This window comes from Melanostigma gelatinosum (genome assembly GCF_949748355.1).
Source record: "Melanostigma gelatinosum genome assembly, chromosome: 8".
Lineage (NCBI taxonomy): Eukaryota > Metazoa > Chordata > Actinopteri > Perciformes > Zoarcidae > Melanostigma > Melanostigma gelatinosum.
The window spans coordinates 9379176-9397676 of NC_136641.1; the positions used below are offsets into that span (position 1 = coordinate 9379176).

The window sequence follows — 18501 nt, forward strand, 5'->3', positions numbered from 1 at the left end:
GGGAGAGAGAGAGAGAGAGAGAGAGAGAGAGAGAGAGAGAGAGAGTAGAGAGAGAGAGAGAGAGACGGGAGGAGGGGAGGACAAAAACAGATAGGTGTGAGTGAGAGAGGGAGAACAGGAGTTGGTATGGGGGAGGGAGAGGGCGATGAGAGGGGAGGCCAGGAGGAGGAGGTGGAGGAGACGGGCAGAGGAGATTTAAACAGAGAGGAGGGAGACGGGATAAAGAAATCCCTGCATCAGCATTCCTCTGGGTCTGTGGGAGCAGCAGGAGAGAAGGTGATAATAAATGGGGGAGAGAGAGAGAGAGGGGGAGGGAGGGAGAGAGGGAGGAAGGGAGGAGGAGATGGTCTGTGAGGGAGGGAAGGGAGCAAATGAGAATAGGAGAGAGAAAATAAAGGAGAGGGAACACCTCCCTTCTCCTCGTTCCATTTAATTTCATTGATTGTCTCCTTAACCACAGGAAGGTAAACAATACTGATGTGTAATGTGTATGTGTGTGCGTGAGTGTGTGTGAGTGTGTGTGTTGGTCACAGTGTGCTTAACATACAATGAGTTATTATACTAGCACATAGCTTAGTTAGGATACAATGCAAACCTACAACATAAAAAACTATCCAAGCATTGAGACAATAACCTTGGAGTGGACTAACACTCACAGCGTGTCTTTACGAATCGATTTTCAGTCGTCCATCTCAAACACTTCTGACAAACAGATACAGAGGCTGGTGTTTCAACACAAATGCGTGTAAACAAGAACTGAAGTGCATTATTTACACTTCTTAAGTCTATTTTCTCCCGTTTACACCTGTAACTACAGCCAAAACGCAGAGGACCTACACTTAATGCTGTGCCTGAACGCATCCTGTGTAGACGCAGACGGAGGAGCTGCTGCCAGCGTGCTGCTCACGTTACGCCTCCTTTGTACACAACGTGGTACAATTCCATCAACCATTGGGATTACTGAAGCAGTTTCTCTCTTTGTTTTGTGCAGAAAGCATCGAGGTTGTTATGTCTGCAGAAAGTAATCCTCTCCAGTTCCCAGTAACCTATTGACGGCCTGCAGCAGCCGCAGCAGAATAACAGGTCTAGACGAACGCCGCACAGCTCTGCGTCGTAAGGAATATCGATATCTGGACAGACCGGAGGCTGCAGCCGCCACCAGGACACAATCAATAATTCACAAACCTCTTTTACACCTGTGAAGCACCAAAGCCTTCATTGTCTGTGTGTTCTTCTGTCTCTCTTGTTGTACCCACATGTATTCATGGTGTGTGTCTCTAGCTGAAGGTCTCTGTCCTGTTTGTCTTGCCTCTCTGGATACTGAGAACTTGAATTCTCCGGTTTATACTGAATGATCAAAGATGAGACACAGATGAGTGAGACATTCCTGTGTGGATGAGCACGCACGCACACACACACACACACACACCACACACACACACACACACACACACACCTTCCCTGATCCGTATGAGCTATGAGAAGGATCCCCTTCACTGAAGGGCGAGCATAACTCAACACAACAGACCTCAACACAGCTTATGAAACCATGTTAGTCGGACAGCAAAGAAGTAGAGAGACCCCTCAGCACATGGGCGGTCTGTCAGTCAACAGGATGAGCACTGAACCATCGGTACAAAGGATGAGCAGCTTTGTTCGAAAAATATCTGGATCTTGGAATAAAAAGGTGAAAGCGAGCTCGTGAACATAAAAACCTAACGAGAGAAGTCAGCTGAACAACTCCCAGGGAGCATTTTGTTAAGAAACATCAAAGCACCAAGTTTAAAATTCTGTGCATCCACTGCTAACAGCGAGCACAACGCAACACTTCAAATCAACGTGTTTCGAATTCACTGCGGCTCTGATTCACGCCTCTCGCTGGCTTCTTCTCCATCGCACTGGCGGCTGATAACAGTTCTATCTGAGGCCGAACCAGCCACCATATTGAACTGATGGAAAAACATCAGCATCAGAATAAATCACATCACATAAATCTTATCCATGACACTTCAAAACTGATAAAATCAGCTCGCCAATACCGGGTGGAGAATTTTAACCACTTACAACGTTAAGTACTACATTGAGGTTAATGCATCAATTATTGAACACTCATTCAAAGAGGTTGATTTGCAATGAGCAGGAGCTTTGTCACTGCCCAAAGCTCAGGACTGTATGTGAGGGCTGGAATAAATATTCAATGTTGAATTTATTTTTCACAATCATTAGTGAACCAGAAAGCAACCGGTTCGGGATACGTTGAGTGTCCCTCTCAGCCGTCCACAAACTGGACAGAAAACTGGCAATTGTATCGAGAGAACACTCAGTGCAGCCAGACCGGGGCAGACGGACCCAGATCTCCTGCCAAGAGAGCCAACCATCCATCCAACCCTGACCCACATCAGGGGCCTGGTCCTGGGCCAAGGCCATGAGCGTCAGCCAATCAGACAATGAGCAGAAGCAACACACACAGAGAGAGAGAGAGAGAGAGAGAGAGAGAGAGAGAGAGAGAGAGAGAGAGAGAGAGAGAGAGAGAGAGAGAGAGAGAGAGAGAGAGAGAGAGAGAGAGAGAGAGAGAGAGAGAGAGAGAGAGAGAGAGAGAGAGAGAGAGAGGAGAGAGAGAGAGAGAGAGAGAGAGAGAGAGATTCACTCAGATTCGACCGCTCTGAAAGGGAGACAGCAGAGAGGCCACTCATGCTTAACTCAAGCCCAACACCACTTTATATGAATTTATTTTCCTTTCGAAGGAGTGCAACGCCGCCTCCGCTTTGTTCATTCTCGCTTCAGCTGGCCCTGACATCTAATCGTAGTCTCCCTTTTCAATCTACTGCTTTATTGGCTACACTTGGAAAAACAGAAAAAAGAAGTGACAGAGCTGAAGTCGACGCCAGCTGCGAGCAGAGACGGGCTCTCCTGAGGCCCGCGGGCAAACGGAGAACAGTAAACATTGTTTTCTTGTAAAGGCCAAGAGGCCGACAGTCTAAATCAGGATCTGCCTCAACCTCAACCTCAGTGTTTGGCTGAAACTTCCAGGTTAGTCCAAACTCAAACAGACACTTTAATCTGAATTCAGACCATAATCTTCTGCATATAAATAGAGTTTACGAAATACCACAGCGGTGAAATGGATACTGCTGCTGAAGCGACACAACTTTAATGCTGTTTAGTGAGAGGAATATTACAGCTACTTGAAAAACTAGTACCTCTGCATCAAGAGAGGTTGCCTTCCAGCTACGTCAAATCATTTACATATCTATTAGCAGCCACGCTAACAAACAGCCAACTAGCCCCGCTGAACCCAGCGCGGCCTCTCCCGGGCTCCTTTAGATCCTACCTTGTCGATCTCCTGCTGCAGGACCTGCTTGGCGACCTCCAGGTCCTGCAGGCGGACCCTCAGCTCCTCGTTCTCCCGCTCCAGACGACTCCTCTTCTTTTCCACGCTGTCCAGCTGGCTGTGGAGACGGATGGACACGTCCTTCGCCACCTGAGAGGATGAAAGAAGGGGCGGGGGAGGGGGGGAGGGGGGGGGGGGGGGAGGGGGGGGGGGGAATTTAGCTCAGTGGGAAGAAATGAACGTTCTGCAAAACGAGAGAGCAATACATTTGGCTCCAAATACTCCTTTGTATGTTTTTTAGGTACGTGGTAAGTATGAATGTTGAACTTTCATTGTCTGCCAAAAGACAAAACTGTTTTTGATTCAAGGAATAGAAGCATAAGAAACACAACACAAAAACACAGTTAATAAATAAAACAGACACTATTCACAAAAAACATGTACAGGTTAATAAGAGAAGAATTCTAAAACTCATGACTCATATTTCCTCCCAAAATAAAGTACATAAGATGGAGTTGTGAGTCATTTCTGTAAGCTAGATCTTAATTTGCAGAGCAGACTATATACACTGTAAACTGTCAGCATGGGATGTTGCTCGGAGGATTACTTTTTATGTGACTAATCTGTGTGCAGGTAAAAGAGATACACGTGGCTCCATTTCATTTCAAAGCGTGAGATATGTTCTCGGAACGCTGCCAGTGCAAACAGGACCAGTTAAATGCCGGTTTATTTTTGCTGAGTTAACAAGTGTGTCATCTCTATCAGCAGGAACTCTCTTTTTTGGTCTTTTATTCAAATAAAGCCAAAAAGATCATTATCGCCATCCTGGCAGGAACTGATCTTTCATACATAATGTGATCCTGTGAAAGTGGGATGGTTTCCCCCTGAGGGGGTTCATTCATTAAACGTTTCTAATGTCAAAGAGTCAAACTAGGACAAAGTCGACTCCCTGCTGTTTGATATGAAAACAGCACAACAGGAAACAAAAAGCAACGGTAAACACCTCCCATCAGGGAGCTGCATTACAGTTTAGTAGAGTACTTTAGGTTTAAACCGTAAGATGGTATGAAGAGAGTGGTCGTGTTACAGAAACACAGTTAGTGATCCAGATCCAGGTTTATTGTCCTAATGACGGATAGATGAAGTCAAAGCACACACTGACAGACAATATCAAACCACAGTGTTCATTTCTGTACCTTCGTCTCCTCGTTATGGTCTAAAGACCAGCAGTGGACATTTAGGATGGGCTTGTTGTCACCTTAAGACTTTTAGGAGGTGGGCAGCAATATAAACAGCATAAAACCTCATCTTCTGGGCCACAATGAAGGACTCATGCTGCAAATACACACTTACGCTGGTGTGTGGTAATGTCGCTTTCATGCTGAATTACAAGCACAGCAGTAGAAAGTTGTATTTTCCCATGACAGCGTTATTCGGCTACAGTGCAAATGCAGTTAAACGTCACGCCATTGAAATTAAGGCTGAGAGACTCGCACTGAAGTTAGCAGCACTTTTAAACGTGTCCGGACAACTGCAACGCAGATGCGGCTCACGCATAACCACTGTATCACGCTGAATCAGTGCCTTTAGGTTATCAAAAAACACGACTTTAAAAAGATTTTTTTTAAGTCCAGATAAAAGAGGCCGCTTGTTTTTAATTAATGTCATTTCAAACCTCAAAATGATTGCTTTGGCTCCAATTAAAGTGGCTTTTATTCTAAGAGGCTGTATTAGATTGGGTGAAATCAAACTTTGATGACTCCCATCTGGAGCACAGTAAGTGGATGTATCTAGTTTTAACGCCTGCGTTAGATCAATAATAACTCATAACTGCACTCAGACCCCATTAACCTCTTTCTTCATTGTCTGATGATTTAACTGTTCTGCGTTGATAGAGGTTACTTTTATGTTAACGAGTGAGAGTAGGCTTTCGTCATGTATTACGCTCACAGTCATCGTATTATGTAATGTGAACTTTCTTTTGGCCCCATCAGAAAGGAGGCAAGAACAGAACCGCGTTGTCCTGTTGAAGCACCGCTCTGCACACATGACCTGCCCGCTGCTTTCATTTGATTATATGGAAACAAGGTGAGAAGGTCGCTCAGTTCAAAGCACATCATGTGTTAATCATGTGACTTGGACGTGTCTGTGTGGTGCAGTAACCGAACACAATTTTAAAAAAGGGTCAACTTTTATCCATTACTTTTAGAAGGCACTTCAGTGAGCCAATTATTGTTACTGTTATGCTATTATCATGTTGCTTTTATTATATATTGTTCCGTATCTTCTGTTCACAGAGTGGAGGGAAGTCTGTGTGATCACTGTACGACAGAGAAGATTTATCAAATAATAATCAAATTGATAGAAGTAAATGGCTGTCTGCATGGGTCTCTTCTTTCAATACTGTGTCTGTGTGTGTCTGTGTGTGTGTGTGTGTGTGTGTGTTTGAACCGGTGCCAGTGTGCAGCTGAGTCCCACAATGCCCCTCTGTACTGCCCACTTTCATTGGACCCAATGGCTCCACCACACATGTGTATTTATTCTTCTCTCTGTACACCTCCTGTAGTTATCTCAATCATTCATTGTTTCATTATAGTTCTCCTTGTTCCCTTGGAAATTGTATGACAACGCTGTGTCTCTTTCTCTTTTCCGTGTTCATTTTTCCGCTTCACCACTTCCCGCCTAATTCTCAGTTTTGCTCAACCGTCACAGACCTTCTGATAGTAAGAGTATACCTGTTTTAAATTAGGTTACAACCCTCGGATTTACAATAAAATGTCATTTTGCTTCTCTCTGTCGTTACAGCCGTTTTCCACTGGCTGGTCAAAAACACACACCTTCCTCATGCTAACACTGTAATAAATACAAATGCTGAGTGCAGTACTTTGGCAGTTAGCATGAATGTGACTGTCACACTCTACTGCCGACTTCCAATTTAAAAACTTAAGCTAAGAGGATTCACTGATTCATTCATGGCTTCTCCAAGCTGTCACTGGAGTCTTCTGTGACAAGCACCTCCTCCTCGTATCGTGTATTGAATTGTAAGACAACAGCATCCATCAACACTACACTCTAAAAATGACCAATATAGCAACTTTTAGTTGCTGCTTTGCCTTGTTTTTGTGCCTGAACCTCACCGAACCTTAAATACAGCTGTGCCAGATGTGGCTTGTAACGGTGTTGAAAGGCACCGACAAGTCATGTTGTCCTGCCGATAGTTTAAACCTTTGTATGTGCCGTTCTAAAGGGCAACTGTCACGATGTATTTTGTCATTTCGTTTTGAGGAAGTCCCCTTGTAGCTCTTTAATCAGCGTGTTTTTCGTCATGAATAACCAGATTAAACTGCTCCTAAAAACCACTAAAGCATATTACGTGTCGACTGAAAACAACACCGGCAGGACGGACGCAGGAAGTCAATTTTATGGATCCGTAGCAGTGACTGAGGGAGCCTCTCTGGGGGGGTGCGGTACAGAAACAGAACCGCAGTGAGAACTCACTTCATGACGATGAGATGAAGACACTTGGATCTCCCAGATTCATTATTATTTTGCATATCAATTTGCTCCATCTCTTCCTTTGAAGCAGATCAACAGTACAGTTCAACGCCATCATTGTGTATGAACACAGGAGTTCTTAGTGCGTGTTGGCTGAAAGCCACCGGAGCTTTATGTGGATCGAATCGGACAGAAGAGGTGATTGATTAACACGGTGCATCGATATATGAAAGGCAAAAACAAACAGCTTTAATTAATGGGATGCTTTCAGCACTGCATGTTTAGGTCTCCCTCCTCCAGCTAGACCTTCTCCTGCTCTTCAACGCTCCTTTGTCAGCCTCTGACTCCTCATAAATGCTGTGTTGTTCTTCTGTGTTAAAAGGAAGCGTGGAGGAATTTAACGCCATCTGAGCCGTGGTTTCACCCAGCAACAGAGCTATAGGATGTAATTAGCATTCAGCCAGGGTGCTGCTGAGCTGAGAGAGTGCATGTGTGAAAATCTGTGTGTGTGTGTGAGATGTGTGTACGTGTTAAATAGTGTATGTGTGTGTGTGTGTGTGTGTGACAGAGAGAGCATGGAATCAAGAGAGAAGGAAAAAACCTCCAGAAGCAGAGAGAGCGAAGGTTTTCTGACTGTTCCTTTACTCACACACACCAAAACACACAACAAAACAACCACACACACACATTAGCCACAGGGCAAACAGCAAGGTCTTTCAACCAGAGACAGTTAGTCCTCAAATAGATCTCTTTCATGTACACTGTGCGTGGTTTGTGTGTTTGATTGCGATCAACAGCCAGTCTTGTTCCTCCTGTTATCCAGCCGGCCTGCAGGCACATGCACACACACACACACACACACTTTACTGGCTATATGTAAAACCTCTCTGACACAATCTACGGGGGGGGGGGGGGACGACGACAACAACACAACAGCTGTGTTTGTGTTTGTGTGTGTACACTTCTACTTTCTTTCTGAAGATCAAACTGAGTTTTGACGAAACTAAAATCAAGGACATGTTTTGTGGCCCCCACTATCTCAAAAGGCTTTTTAGGATTAATGTTGTTATGCATTTAGGTTCCAGTTAAAGTTGCGGTGAAGGTAAACATTAGGAGCTAAAGAAGGCATGATATCAATAAAGGTCCTCACTAGATAGAAGTTCAAAAGCATGTGTGTAAAAAAACAGACTTATAATCTACCCGGAAAATTTACTTTTTTTCATTTTCTGAATAGAAGGGATCAAAATCAATGATAATATGTGATGTGATGCAATGACAGATTTATTTTAAGTTTCTTACTCGTTATCACAAAGTAGCCACGCCCTAAATAATCCCCTGCTCTATGGTCCGTTTGACTCTAAATGAGACAATAACTTACTAAATCAACATCATGCTGCATTGAAGACTTGAAACCGGCGATTGAGACCATGAACTCATGTTCACAATGTTTACTGAGGGAATAAAGCAAGTGAGAAATAGGCTCATTTTCTCATAGAGTTCCACACAATCAGAAGTGTTTTTGCAACCAGAGGAGAGGCTCACAGTATCTCCCAGCTACCTACTCGTGCTAAGCTAGGCTAAACACATCCTCGACCCATTCGGAGATGAAATTGAATGCTTCCTTTATCCAACACCAAGAAAGCGATCATATTTCCTAAAATGTCACAGCGTCAGAAATGCATCCTCTAGATTTAAACTCTCTCGTGTCGGAGCAGTGGGCAGCAACAGTTCAGCACCTGGGGACGGGTCCAGCCCCGGAGCGCTGACAGAAGAACATCAAACACCCACTGAAACATTCATGTCTGTTGGTGTGGGAGGAAAACATGCAAACCCGAGAAAGGCTTCAGTCGGCTCAGACCTTCTTGCTCCGAGGCGACGGTAAACAAACACAGAGCCACTCTGCTTAAAGTTAATTTATCGCACCACTTGCCGCCCCCCCCCCCAAGAAAACAACAAGCTCAGCAGCCACGTCCTTTGTTGTTTTAAAATGTAATATCTGGCTGAAAGCATTTTGAGTGGAGGCCATTCTATTGTCAAGTACAATAATGCCATAACCATTTGTACCATTTAGCTGTAGTTTTATTCACCTCAGCACACCACGTTGTTGGGGAGCGATAACTCCACTGCAGCTGAAAAGCATGCGAGGTCTCACCGTCAACCTTGGAGGAGACCATATCGTTTTTTTTAATGAGCTATGAAATGTGCTTACAAAGTGCAGCTCCCTGTAGAATTATCGACCGCCTGCCGTTTGTCCGGACCTCGTAGAGAGGAGAGTAGTGCACAATCAGCTCGTAGACGTGCGGACAGATGAGACGGGTCTTTGAATGATTCCGTCTCCGTCCGGTTCCATCTCAACACGTCGACGAAGTCATATTTCGTAAGATTAAGAACCAGTAACGTATGTGCAGAGGTGATACAAAAGTAAGACAATTAAAAAAATACTGGTTATGGCACCAAGTTTACAATTTCAAAAAATGTATTTTAGCGACGTAAGGGAAATCTCCTGAGCCTTTGTGAAGGGCTGGTACAGGCGGATACAAAAGGTATTTCCATATCACTGATGTAGCTGCTGTCTTGCTCACAGTTTATGATTCGTGCTTTTCATATGCAATGCTTGTCAGAAGCAAAATACCGCGGAGCATGAGTCGACGGTTTACATATTTCAATCAAGTCTGCTGAAAAGAATGAAAAAGCTTTTGCAAAGATGCGGTGAGTAACTCGCAGGCAGCCCTGGTGATGATGGTTGTTGCTGTTGACCTTTTTGACATTCGCCCAACATCCTGGCCTCTCAACAGCCATTTAGTGGAAGTTACATCACGAGTAATCTGCGTCGTGTCTATATATAAAACCATTATGTGCGAAAGAGAGAGCGAGAGCGAGAGAGAGAGAGAGAGAGGGAGAGAGGCAGTGGCGTGACAGCTGTTCCAGTACAGGCTGTGATCCATCTATCTTTGGATCCAGAGAGAGGGGAGTGAGAGAGCAGAGTGAGAGAGGGGAGTGAGAGAGGAGAGTGAGAGAGGAGAGTGAGAGAGGCCGCTGGAATGGGATGAATCCCCCCCAATCCTCGGCATGTCATTTGGCAGTTGGAAAAGTGTGATCTAACCTCCAATACCACCCAACCATCATTCTGTCCATCAATCATTCATACGTCTATCCAGTGGTGTGCTTGGTATCACAGCAGCGGTTGTGGTATTTGCAGTAGTACTTGATAGGGATAATGATTGTTTACATGATTAATGTATCACTCAATTATCTTTTCAACTCATTGCTGACTTACAACACATTCATTGTCAAACGTGTCAATTTTCCGTGATTGATCGTCCAGTTATTCAACCAATCATTTCAGCACAATTGAACAGCGATTGTTTAACTATAGCTTAGCAAACATAACTAGGTGTGGCAGGTCTGTCGAGCTTTCAATCACAAGTACCACCAAGTATTGTTCATTCTCACATGGAGTCCAACGCTGCACTGTGTAGAGCCCGTCTAAAGGAGAAGCGCTCTGCAACGCCAGCAGACTGAAGTGGATAAAGCTGACTCAAGTACTGTAAAGAAAAGATTACTTATTATACACTAGCTGTTCAGGACTGGAACATCCGCCCCGTGTGGAGTTTAGAGCAACAATAGCCACTCTGTCGTGATCTGTATTTTGGTTTAGGGAAGTTCACACTCCAGCTACTCCATCAAAGCTTGTGTCAGATAGTGTTACGGTTACCAGAGGCATCGTCTGTTCTTCATCCTCTTCTCTTGTGAAGGTGAAGCTTAATGTTGCTTTGCGACCATGAACTGAATCCCTGTGTTGCGCCATCGGAGTATGTTTTTTTCTACACTAAGCTTCAATAACCAGGACATGCGGCAAAAGCACGACTTTGTTCCATACTCACACACACACACACACACAACACACACACAGTGGAAACCACAGTTCCTAATGGGAACAGGGATGTAATGATTGATAGTCGCATGGAAACTGTACTTCCTACAGTGAGTGCATGACACAGGGTGCAAGAGTGGAGGTTGGGGCGCGTGTGTGTGTGTGTATTTGCCTGTGAGAGACATGCAAGAGGAAAACTTTACTGGAGCTCATACAAAACAAAAAACTAGACAGAATCCAATTTTGGCACACACACACACACACACACACACACGCACGCACGCACGCACGCACGCACGCACGCACGCACGCACGCACACACGAGGCTGGAGCTGGCCCTGTTCTGATAAATGTGCCGGATACTGCTGCTTCCCAGCTCTATTCTAATGACTGTGTGAGCTCCCGTGCTTCTATCTTTGTGAGGACCAGTTTGAGTTTTTATTAAAGACTTTGATAGTGAGGAGATTTTGGAAAGTGAGGTCCGATCCTCACTTCTTAAAATGCCTTGGCCTTTTTAAAAGTCAAGACTAGGAGTAGGGCTGGGCGATAAATCGATTTAATCGATTAATTCGAATGTGTGCTTTAAGGCGATGTGTTTTATTGAAAATCGAGAAAATCGCCCCCACCCCTTTTTCCCGTAGTAGAGTGCGCGCGCATTGTTTACAAACTAAAACAATGGCGGCCAGCAGCTTCACTGCTTTCCACACGGTGGAAAGCCATCACGGATGCAGTCGCGATGTATATCGCAAAAGATATGGTGCCCATATACACCGTGGAAAAGCCGGGGTTTATTCACCGTCTCAAAGCTTTGGACCCCAGGTACGTGCTACCAAGCCGTAAACATTTTTCTGACGTTGCCTTGCCTCGGCTGTACAATAGTACACGCCAAAGGATCTCTGCGGAGCTGGAGGGGATGTCATTCTACTCCGCAACAACTGACCTGTGGTCCAGCAGGTTGACCCAGACACCGATCCACTTGACTGGTGGAAGCGTCACCAACTTAACTTTCCAAGGCTAAGTACTTTAGCAAAGAAATACCTCTCTGTGCCAGCTACAAGTGCCCCCTCTGAGAGGCTTTTCAGTGTGTGGGGGGGGCATTGTTACATGCCACCGTGCATGCCTGAAGCCAGAGGTAGTAGACAGGCTTGTCTTCCTGGCAAAAAATATTTAGAAAAAACATGCACTACTGTTTAATACTGTTGGTTATGTTGTGAATGCACTTGATTTTGTTTACATGCACTTATTTACTGTGCAAAATATGTTATGTTGATGTTAGATCAGATGTTGCACTTTTGAAAATGTGAATGTTAAAGGGTCATATACATTTTATTTCATGCTGTGTTTGTATCAGTGTATTCAGTTAGAAAAGCTTACTGTAAAAAGTTACATTTGCACAGTTGTTTACAATGGAAGGCTACTATTTAATGCCATTTAATGTTATGTTTAATTTAATTTTATATTTAAATGATTCAGGCAAACAAAAGAGTGACCAAATACTTTTTGTATACTACAGGCACCTTTCTACAATGTTCAGGTTTTGTTTGCACTTTATTTTTATCAACCTACTTGGGAAAATCATCACAAAATAAAAGAAAAAATTGTTTTCAACAGCTTCTGTCATCTGCAAAAAATTTTGGGGGAAAAAAATCGATTTAAATCGTGAATCGGATTTTTTGTAAAAAAATCGGAGATTTTTTTTTTAGGCCATATCGCCCAGCCCTAACTAGGAGTATGTATTCTTTAATGTTAAGGTTCGTCGCCAGTGAATGTTTCATGTCAATTCGGGTCCTCACAACTATAGCAGTATATATGCCATATGAGGGAGTGAGAGAGGGGACCCTTAAGTGTGTGGTGAAGCTCATAATATCCTCTCCAGGACAGCACACAGTGAGCCTACACTCAGCAGCAGCACAGATGATGTATCTATAAAGCATAGAGATGGTCATGAGAAGGGCGGGCGGGTGGAAAAACTGAGAGGAGCTCCAGAGCAACGCAAGAGGGACGATATAAAGAGAAATGCTTTGGCCTGCTCTTAAAAACAGTGGACTATTCCTCATAATTACATTCACTACCCATATAGTGTTTACATTACCAATGGCACAGACCGTAGACAAAGCTGTCGTAGTTTACAGTCCCTGCTGTAGTGGTCTGAGGTCTCTCCTTATTTGGGCAACCGGCAACTAGCTTTGCTTTAACAACAGATCCTGGACCGCTCTCTGTACTGACGGCACAGAGAAGAAGCTGATATAAATCCTCTCAGCTAACACCTGGAGAACATTTTCCAAAATGTCGGCTATGCTTTTAAAAAATCTGTTCACTCATACTATAAGCATATCGGCTGAGATCCTAATTGTCAGTTTATAGTCAGCCCTTCAAGGCAAATGCACAACTGATTCTCTCTGGAGATAAGTGTAACTGCTGTGTCTTCATGAGAATCCTCACAACTATTTCCTCTGTGTGTGTGTGTGTGTGTCCAGATGTCCGTAGGAACATGTAGGAATGAGAGAAGTGTGTGAGTAAGACAGGAAATGATGTTAGACATTCTCACGGAGACTCTGTCAGCCGTACCGCACACACACGCACACACACACTCCCTTATACGATCACATGCAAGCCGACACACACATGATGTGTAAAACAACTCAAGTAAGAGCATGTGACACACAAAAGCAGATGTTTTTGTCACTTAATATTCAAGTGAAAAACACATTTACACTGACACACAATCTTTCTGTTTCTCCATTTCCCTCAGTTATCCTTCTATCGTTTCTCCATCTGTCTTTGTCAGTCACACCAATACATTTGTCTCAGATAACAAGGGTATTTGTTGTTTTTCACTTTCTGAGTGTCTCAGTAGCAGCTAAACACCAACCCATTTGCATTTTATCCCAATTTCTTTCTCCCCACTCTATATGAAGCATTTTATGCTTTGTACTCGCTCCAAGAGGGGCTCATTTAGAGCAATCAGAGTCTCATTGAATCAGTAAACAAAGACTTTTTGGGGGTATTTGAGGACATTCAAGGCACAATCAGTTTAAATCACTTCAACAAAATCATGATATTTTCAGAAAACATATCGATACATAATGATAACAAAACCTGAAAACAAAGAGAGCAATACAAAGAAATGTGTACTTGCAACCACATAAACAGGTTGCACATGTCCATGATGTGTTAGCAGTTAATGCAAAGAGTGTTTTTTCCCTTCTGGTATTGTTTTGATTGGAGTCATTAGAGGGCATAAGTTTCCTTCCCACATTGGACACCATTAGCATTACTGTCTTCGGGAGGGCCCATCTATTAAATGTAAACATTGTGTTCTCTTTTCAATCTGCACTACAAAATGAAGCAGAAGCGGTTTACTTCCTGTTAGCGTGCACGTTATGTTAGCGTGATGCGGTGACGTGGTAGCACATGTGTGCTTTGTTGCTTGCTAAGGTGAGCTAGCTGAGGGTGAACGTTTGGCTGCTGCTTGGTGGGTCGAGTAGCATGCTGCCGGTGATAGCAACATGCTAAATAGCGTAATATGTTGCTAGCTGGCTGCTGTTAGATAACATGCTGTTAGCTGATGATGGTAGCTGGTGATGTTGTAGACAAACGGTCACTTCTAACTTCCTACAGAGAGCTCTGTTGAGTGTGTGCGTGCAGTTGATCTGGCATTAAGCATCACAAGTAGTATGCAGCAGACAGATGGATGATGTTGATGTGCAGGAATCCACAGCTTCTACAGTTTTTACTTTTAGTATTCGTGTTATTCTTGAGTTTAAGAGCCTTCAGACCAATCAATTGTTGATAGTAATTTTTAAATTTCTTTGTTTGTGTTTTACTGCTTGGCACGTTTTTTCCAGTAGAGCTGACTCAGTGTTGACTAGTGAGTGTCTGTTATTATAAGGCTGAGGATAAAGCCACCAGAATAAACAGAGGAGTCACTGAGAGAGGAGGCATAAAAGGATCTGAGCATGGGATTAATGCGCACGCACACACACACACACACACACACACACACACACACACACACACACACACACACACACACACACACACACACACACACACACACACACACACACACAGTGTAACTTGACCTGCCGCCTGAGTCTCTGGCAGCAAGACGACACAATCAGCCATGTGTGTGAGAGGTCAGGTTTGTCTCTCTGCACTGTATATGTTTTCAGTGTCTGGTGTTTATGATCCCTCAACAGATACAGACTTTACTTGTTTGTTTTTTCTCAAGCTTTGTCTTTCTATTTCATCCATCACTTCTGACGTGACTCTTTATCCCACCGCTACTAAAGACTCAAATTCAAGTGAGACCTCCATTCAAAATAAACGAATCCTTCCCAAAGTCTTTGTCTTCCCTACGCTATTTTATCTCCATTTCCTTCTTTGATTTTTTTGAGAGTTACTCTCTTTTTTTTTGTAGTTCTCTCTATGTATTCCTCCCGCCTCATCCTCCCTCTCTGATTGGCTGATTTGAATTTTCAAAAAAGTAACCAATCCCCCTTTTTCCCCCCCGTCAGAGACACAGGATGTACACTCATCCTTTTTTTTCTCCCTCCTTCCTTCTTCCAAAACAACCAGATGGAGAGACCGCAGCGGAGAGACAGACAGCAACAGCAGAAAGCCCATGACATCACAGTCTCACTCTCACACACGCTCACTCTCTTAGAGGGTATAAAGGCCTCATTGTATCCTCCATCACATGAAAAAACATCAGCGGAACGCTGTGAATTTGACCGAGTGTATCCATCGTCCAGGGTCGGTGCGACAGCAAACACACACTGAGGCTTTAGCCTGCACTCAGTGTGTTTGTGTAGAACTGGCCTTTACCAGGGATTCCTGAAGCGATTGTGACGACTGGCGTGTATGTGTACTGTGTGGGACGCTTGTAAAAGAGAGCGTTGTCTATATGTACATGTACTTCATCTGTGTGTGTGCGAAGTTGGTCTTAAAACGCGAGATGAACGACCGATCGGTATTCCGCCAGCTTTGCAACATTAGAATACTAGAATCTATGATATGAAAAATGTTTTCACACAAGTGGCCTTGTAATAATTCAGGGAACATAAATACATTTAAACAATTCCTCACGAACTGAGTGGGCATTTTGCAGTGGTGACTATGCACTTTAAAATCAGTAAACAAGCTGACAGCCACACTTTGACATGTTATTAATCCAGTTATCTCACTTTCTCTGTCCTGCTTGTATACCGTTTGCATTAACACAGCTGATCTCAAGCCGTGACACAACTTCAGAGCCTCTTCCACTCAGACAGCCCCTCTCCCTCAGACACACCAGCACTCACTTTGACGTCTTGCTCCAGCGTTCGTATCAGTTCTCCGTCCACCTGCCCCGTTTGGGCCACGCGGACGGAGCGCCGCTCTGCCTTCCTCAGCCGGTACTGCAGGATGCGGCAGGTCTTGTTTGCCTGAGAAACAGAAGAGCCGTTATGTGTTCATCTGTTCTAAGCCCTCTTTGCTTCACTTTTAGCGTTCCTTCAAGGACAATTTGCCTTGGAGCAGCTATTAGAATACAAAAGACATGCAGACGTTGCACCTGGCCTTGTGTGTAGGCCCTCGTGCTCAGCGATGACATTCAGATGATTGATTGCCTGCTATCTTACTTGCCCGTTTCAAAACATTTTGCCAGCCTTTGTCTGTGTTTTTTATACATTTAAAGTTCTAAATCAGGATATCACGTCAAAGCGAGAGCACGGGTTCGATGATGACCATGCGGTCGGTCTGTCCGCCCACAGTCGTACCTGCTCAAGCTGCTGCCGTAGGTCCTGCAGCTGGTAGACGTCATCTTCCATGTACATGTCCCGCATCTCCAGCATCTCAGACCTCAACTCCTCCATCTCATCCTGGGGACGGGGGGGAAGAAGAGCGTGTAAGGGCATCCGTCATTTCAACAATACTACTCAACCTGCAGGGGAAAAGAGCGGTTATTGCACTGCCTGTAACCCTGAGTGCTGACAGCATGGTGTGCACTGCACATACAGTATGTGGGCCATGAAGGGAATCCTGTAACGTTTAATAGGAGTCATTAAAGCTTTTAGCATGAATGCAAAGACAATCGTCCTCATCAAAAAATCATCATCCATTAATCTTGTTCGCAATCCATCCCATCAATCGCCGCTCGCTGTCGTAAGGCACCACATCTTCATCAACCTCATTATCAGTGTAGCCATTACAACCAATGGTGTCTTCTTAAAACGAACTGCTGTGTAATATTCTCGCAAGTCTCATAAAAAGGGCCATTAGCTATAGAAAGCTGCACATTGTAAGTAGCAGAGGGGTGAAGTAAGTAATATGATACTGTATTAATTCTCCTCTCTGACTCCCACCCAGGAGGTCAGAGGTCGGGGTCAGGTTATCAGATTACCTTCAGAGCAGACTCTAAACAGTCCCTGGTTGAGAGGAATAGAGAAAAAAAGGAAAGTAAATTCCTACACTCTAAAAATCGAAACAGAAGTTTCAATTTTAAAAAGGTATGAAATACCACTCACAAATAAGCCAGTACATGTGATTAATTTACGGTATGTTAGCTAGCTCTCATTTGGACATAATAGAGATTAATTACTCATTTAAGCCTGAGAGCATAAATTGCTGACTCGTATCTACGGTGCAGCTCTTGTTTTCGTGTGCGTTTCTGCACCCCATCCCAAGAAGTCTGTGTCGCTCGGCTTCAAGGGACAGCAGGCGGGCTGTTACACAACAGTGTGCTTCCAAGAGTGTGTAATGTGTGTGTGTATGATGTGTAAGCAAAAGGAGTACAAGCGGCTGTAGTAGGAGTAGTACTAGTGCTGTCAAAATGTACTTCAGTGGATAATGTGGGTCAGCCTCTGCTGAGCCTCTACTGTAGCAACAATGAGCACTGGGGATGTGTGTGTGTGTGCGTGCGTGCGTGTGCGTGTGGAAAAAGACAGCAAAGAAAGGGATTGAGTGGGTAGGGTGTGTCGACGCTGCTACGACCTGCAGTATAAACAATTTGTACGAGTATGGATCGTCAACATGTTAATGATTTTAGGTAACGTGACGTGTTTGGTGCAGCATGCAGCAAACTGTGTGCTTGTGTGAGTCCCTGTGAGTGATCGAGCTAAAATAGACTGCGGCAGGAAGCAATCTGCACGACACTGACCACTGTGCTACACATCTGGGAGAGAGGGGCCAAAGATGAAATGAAAAAGGAACTACGGACAGGAAATTAGGAAAGAGAAAGAACGGCAAAAAAAGAATGAAAAGAAGGAGGAGGGAGAGAAAAGAGTAAGACAGAGAAGTCTAGAGGATGACGAAGAAAGATCAGCAAAGTACCGGTAAAGGCAATTAAGGGCATGAAAATAAAGGAAAGAGGAGAATGAAAAGGAGGACGAGGAGAGGAAAGAAGAAAGAAAGAAAAGGAACAAAACAGAAACAACAGAAGGAAAGGAAAGAGAAAGAACAGGACAGGGTTGGGAAAAACAGAGCATGAAATAAATGTAGACGGGGAGGGAGATAAAACACAACAGCAGAGAGTGAGAACGCGAGGACACGAAACGAGGGAATCACAAGTTAATGTGGCGAGAGACTGAGAAAGAGAGAGCTGGTCCACTGACCTGCTTTACAGCTAAAGAAGAGCAGGGAAGATGCTTTCTGTCATGTGAGCAGCCAGCCAGTCAGGAGATTGAATCAACCAATCAGATGTCAGCTTTGAGTGAGCCAGACTGCTTAGAAATCAGAGCTCTCGCACATCTGCTGTGTTAACGGTCCATTTACAATAAACTCTAAAGCTCACTAGTTAACAGGTGGCTGGTTGTTTGTG

The 18501-nt window shown here is 44.2% G+C and overlaps 1 protein-coding gene across 1 annotated transcript in view; it reads right to left on the minus strand.

Annotated features, from left to right (window-relative positions):
• The window catches only part of mtcl2 (microtubule crosslinking factor 2), a gene marked incomplete at its 5' end in the record, with an annotated part of 88035 nt that overhangs the window by 66980 nt on the left and 2554 nt on the right, over positions 1-18501 (minus strand). Inside the window, 3 exons of the mRNA XM_079274006.1 lie at positions 3332-3481; positions 16007-16129; positions 16463-16564. Coding sequence (XP_079130132.1) covers positions 3332-3481; positions 16007-16129; positions 16463-16564 — 375 coding nt within the window. The remainder of the gene's footprint in view (positions 1-3331; positions 3482-16006; positions 16130-16462; positions 16565-18501) is intronic.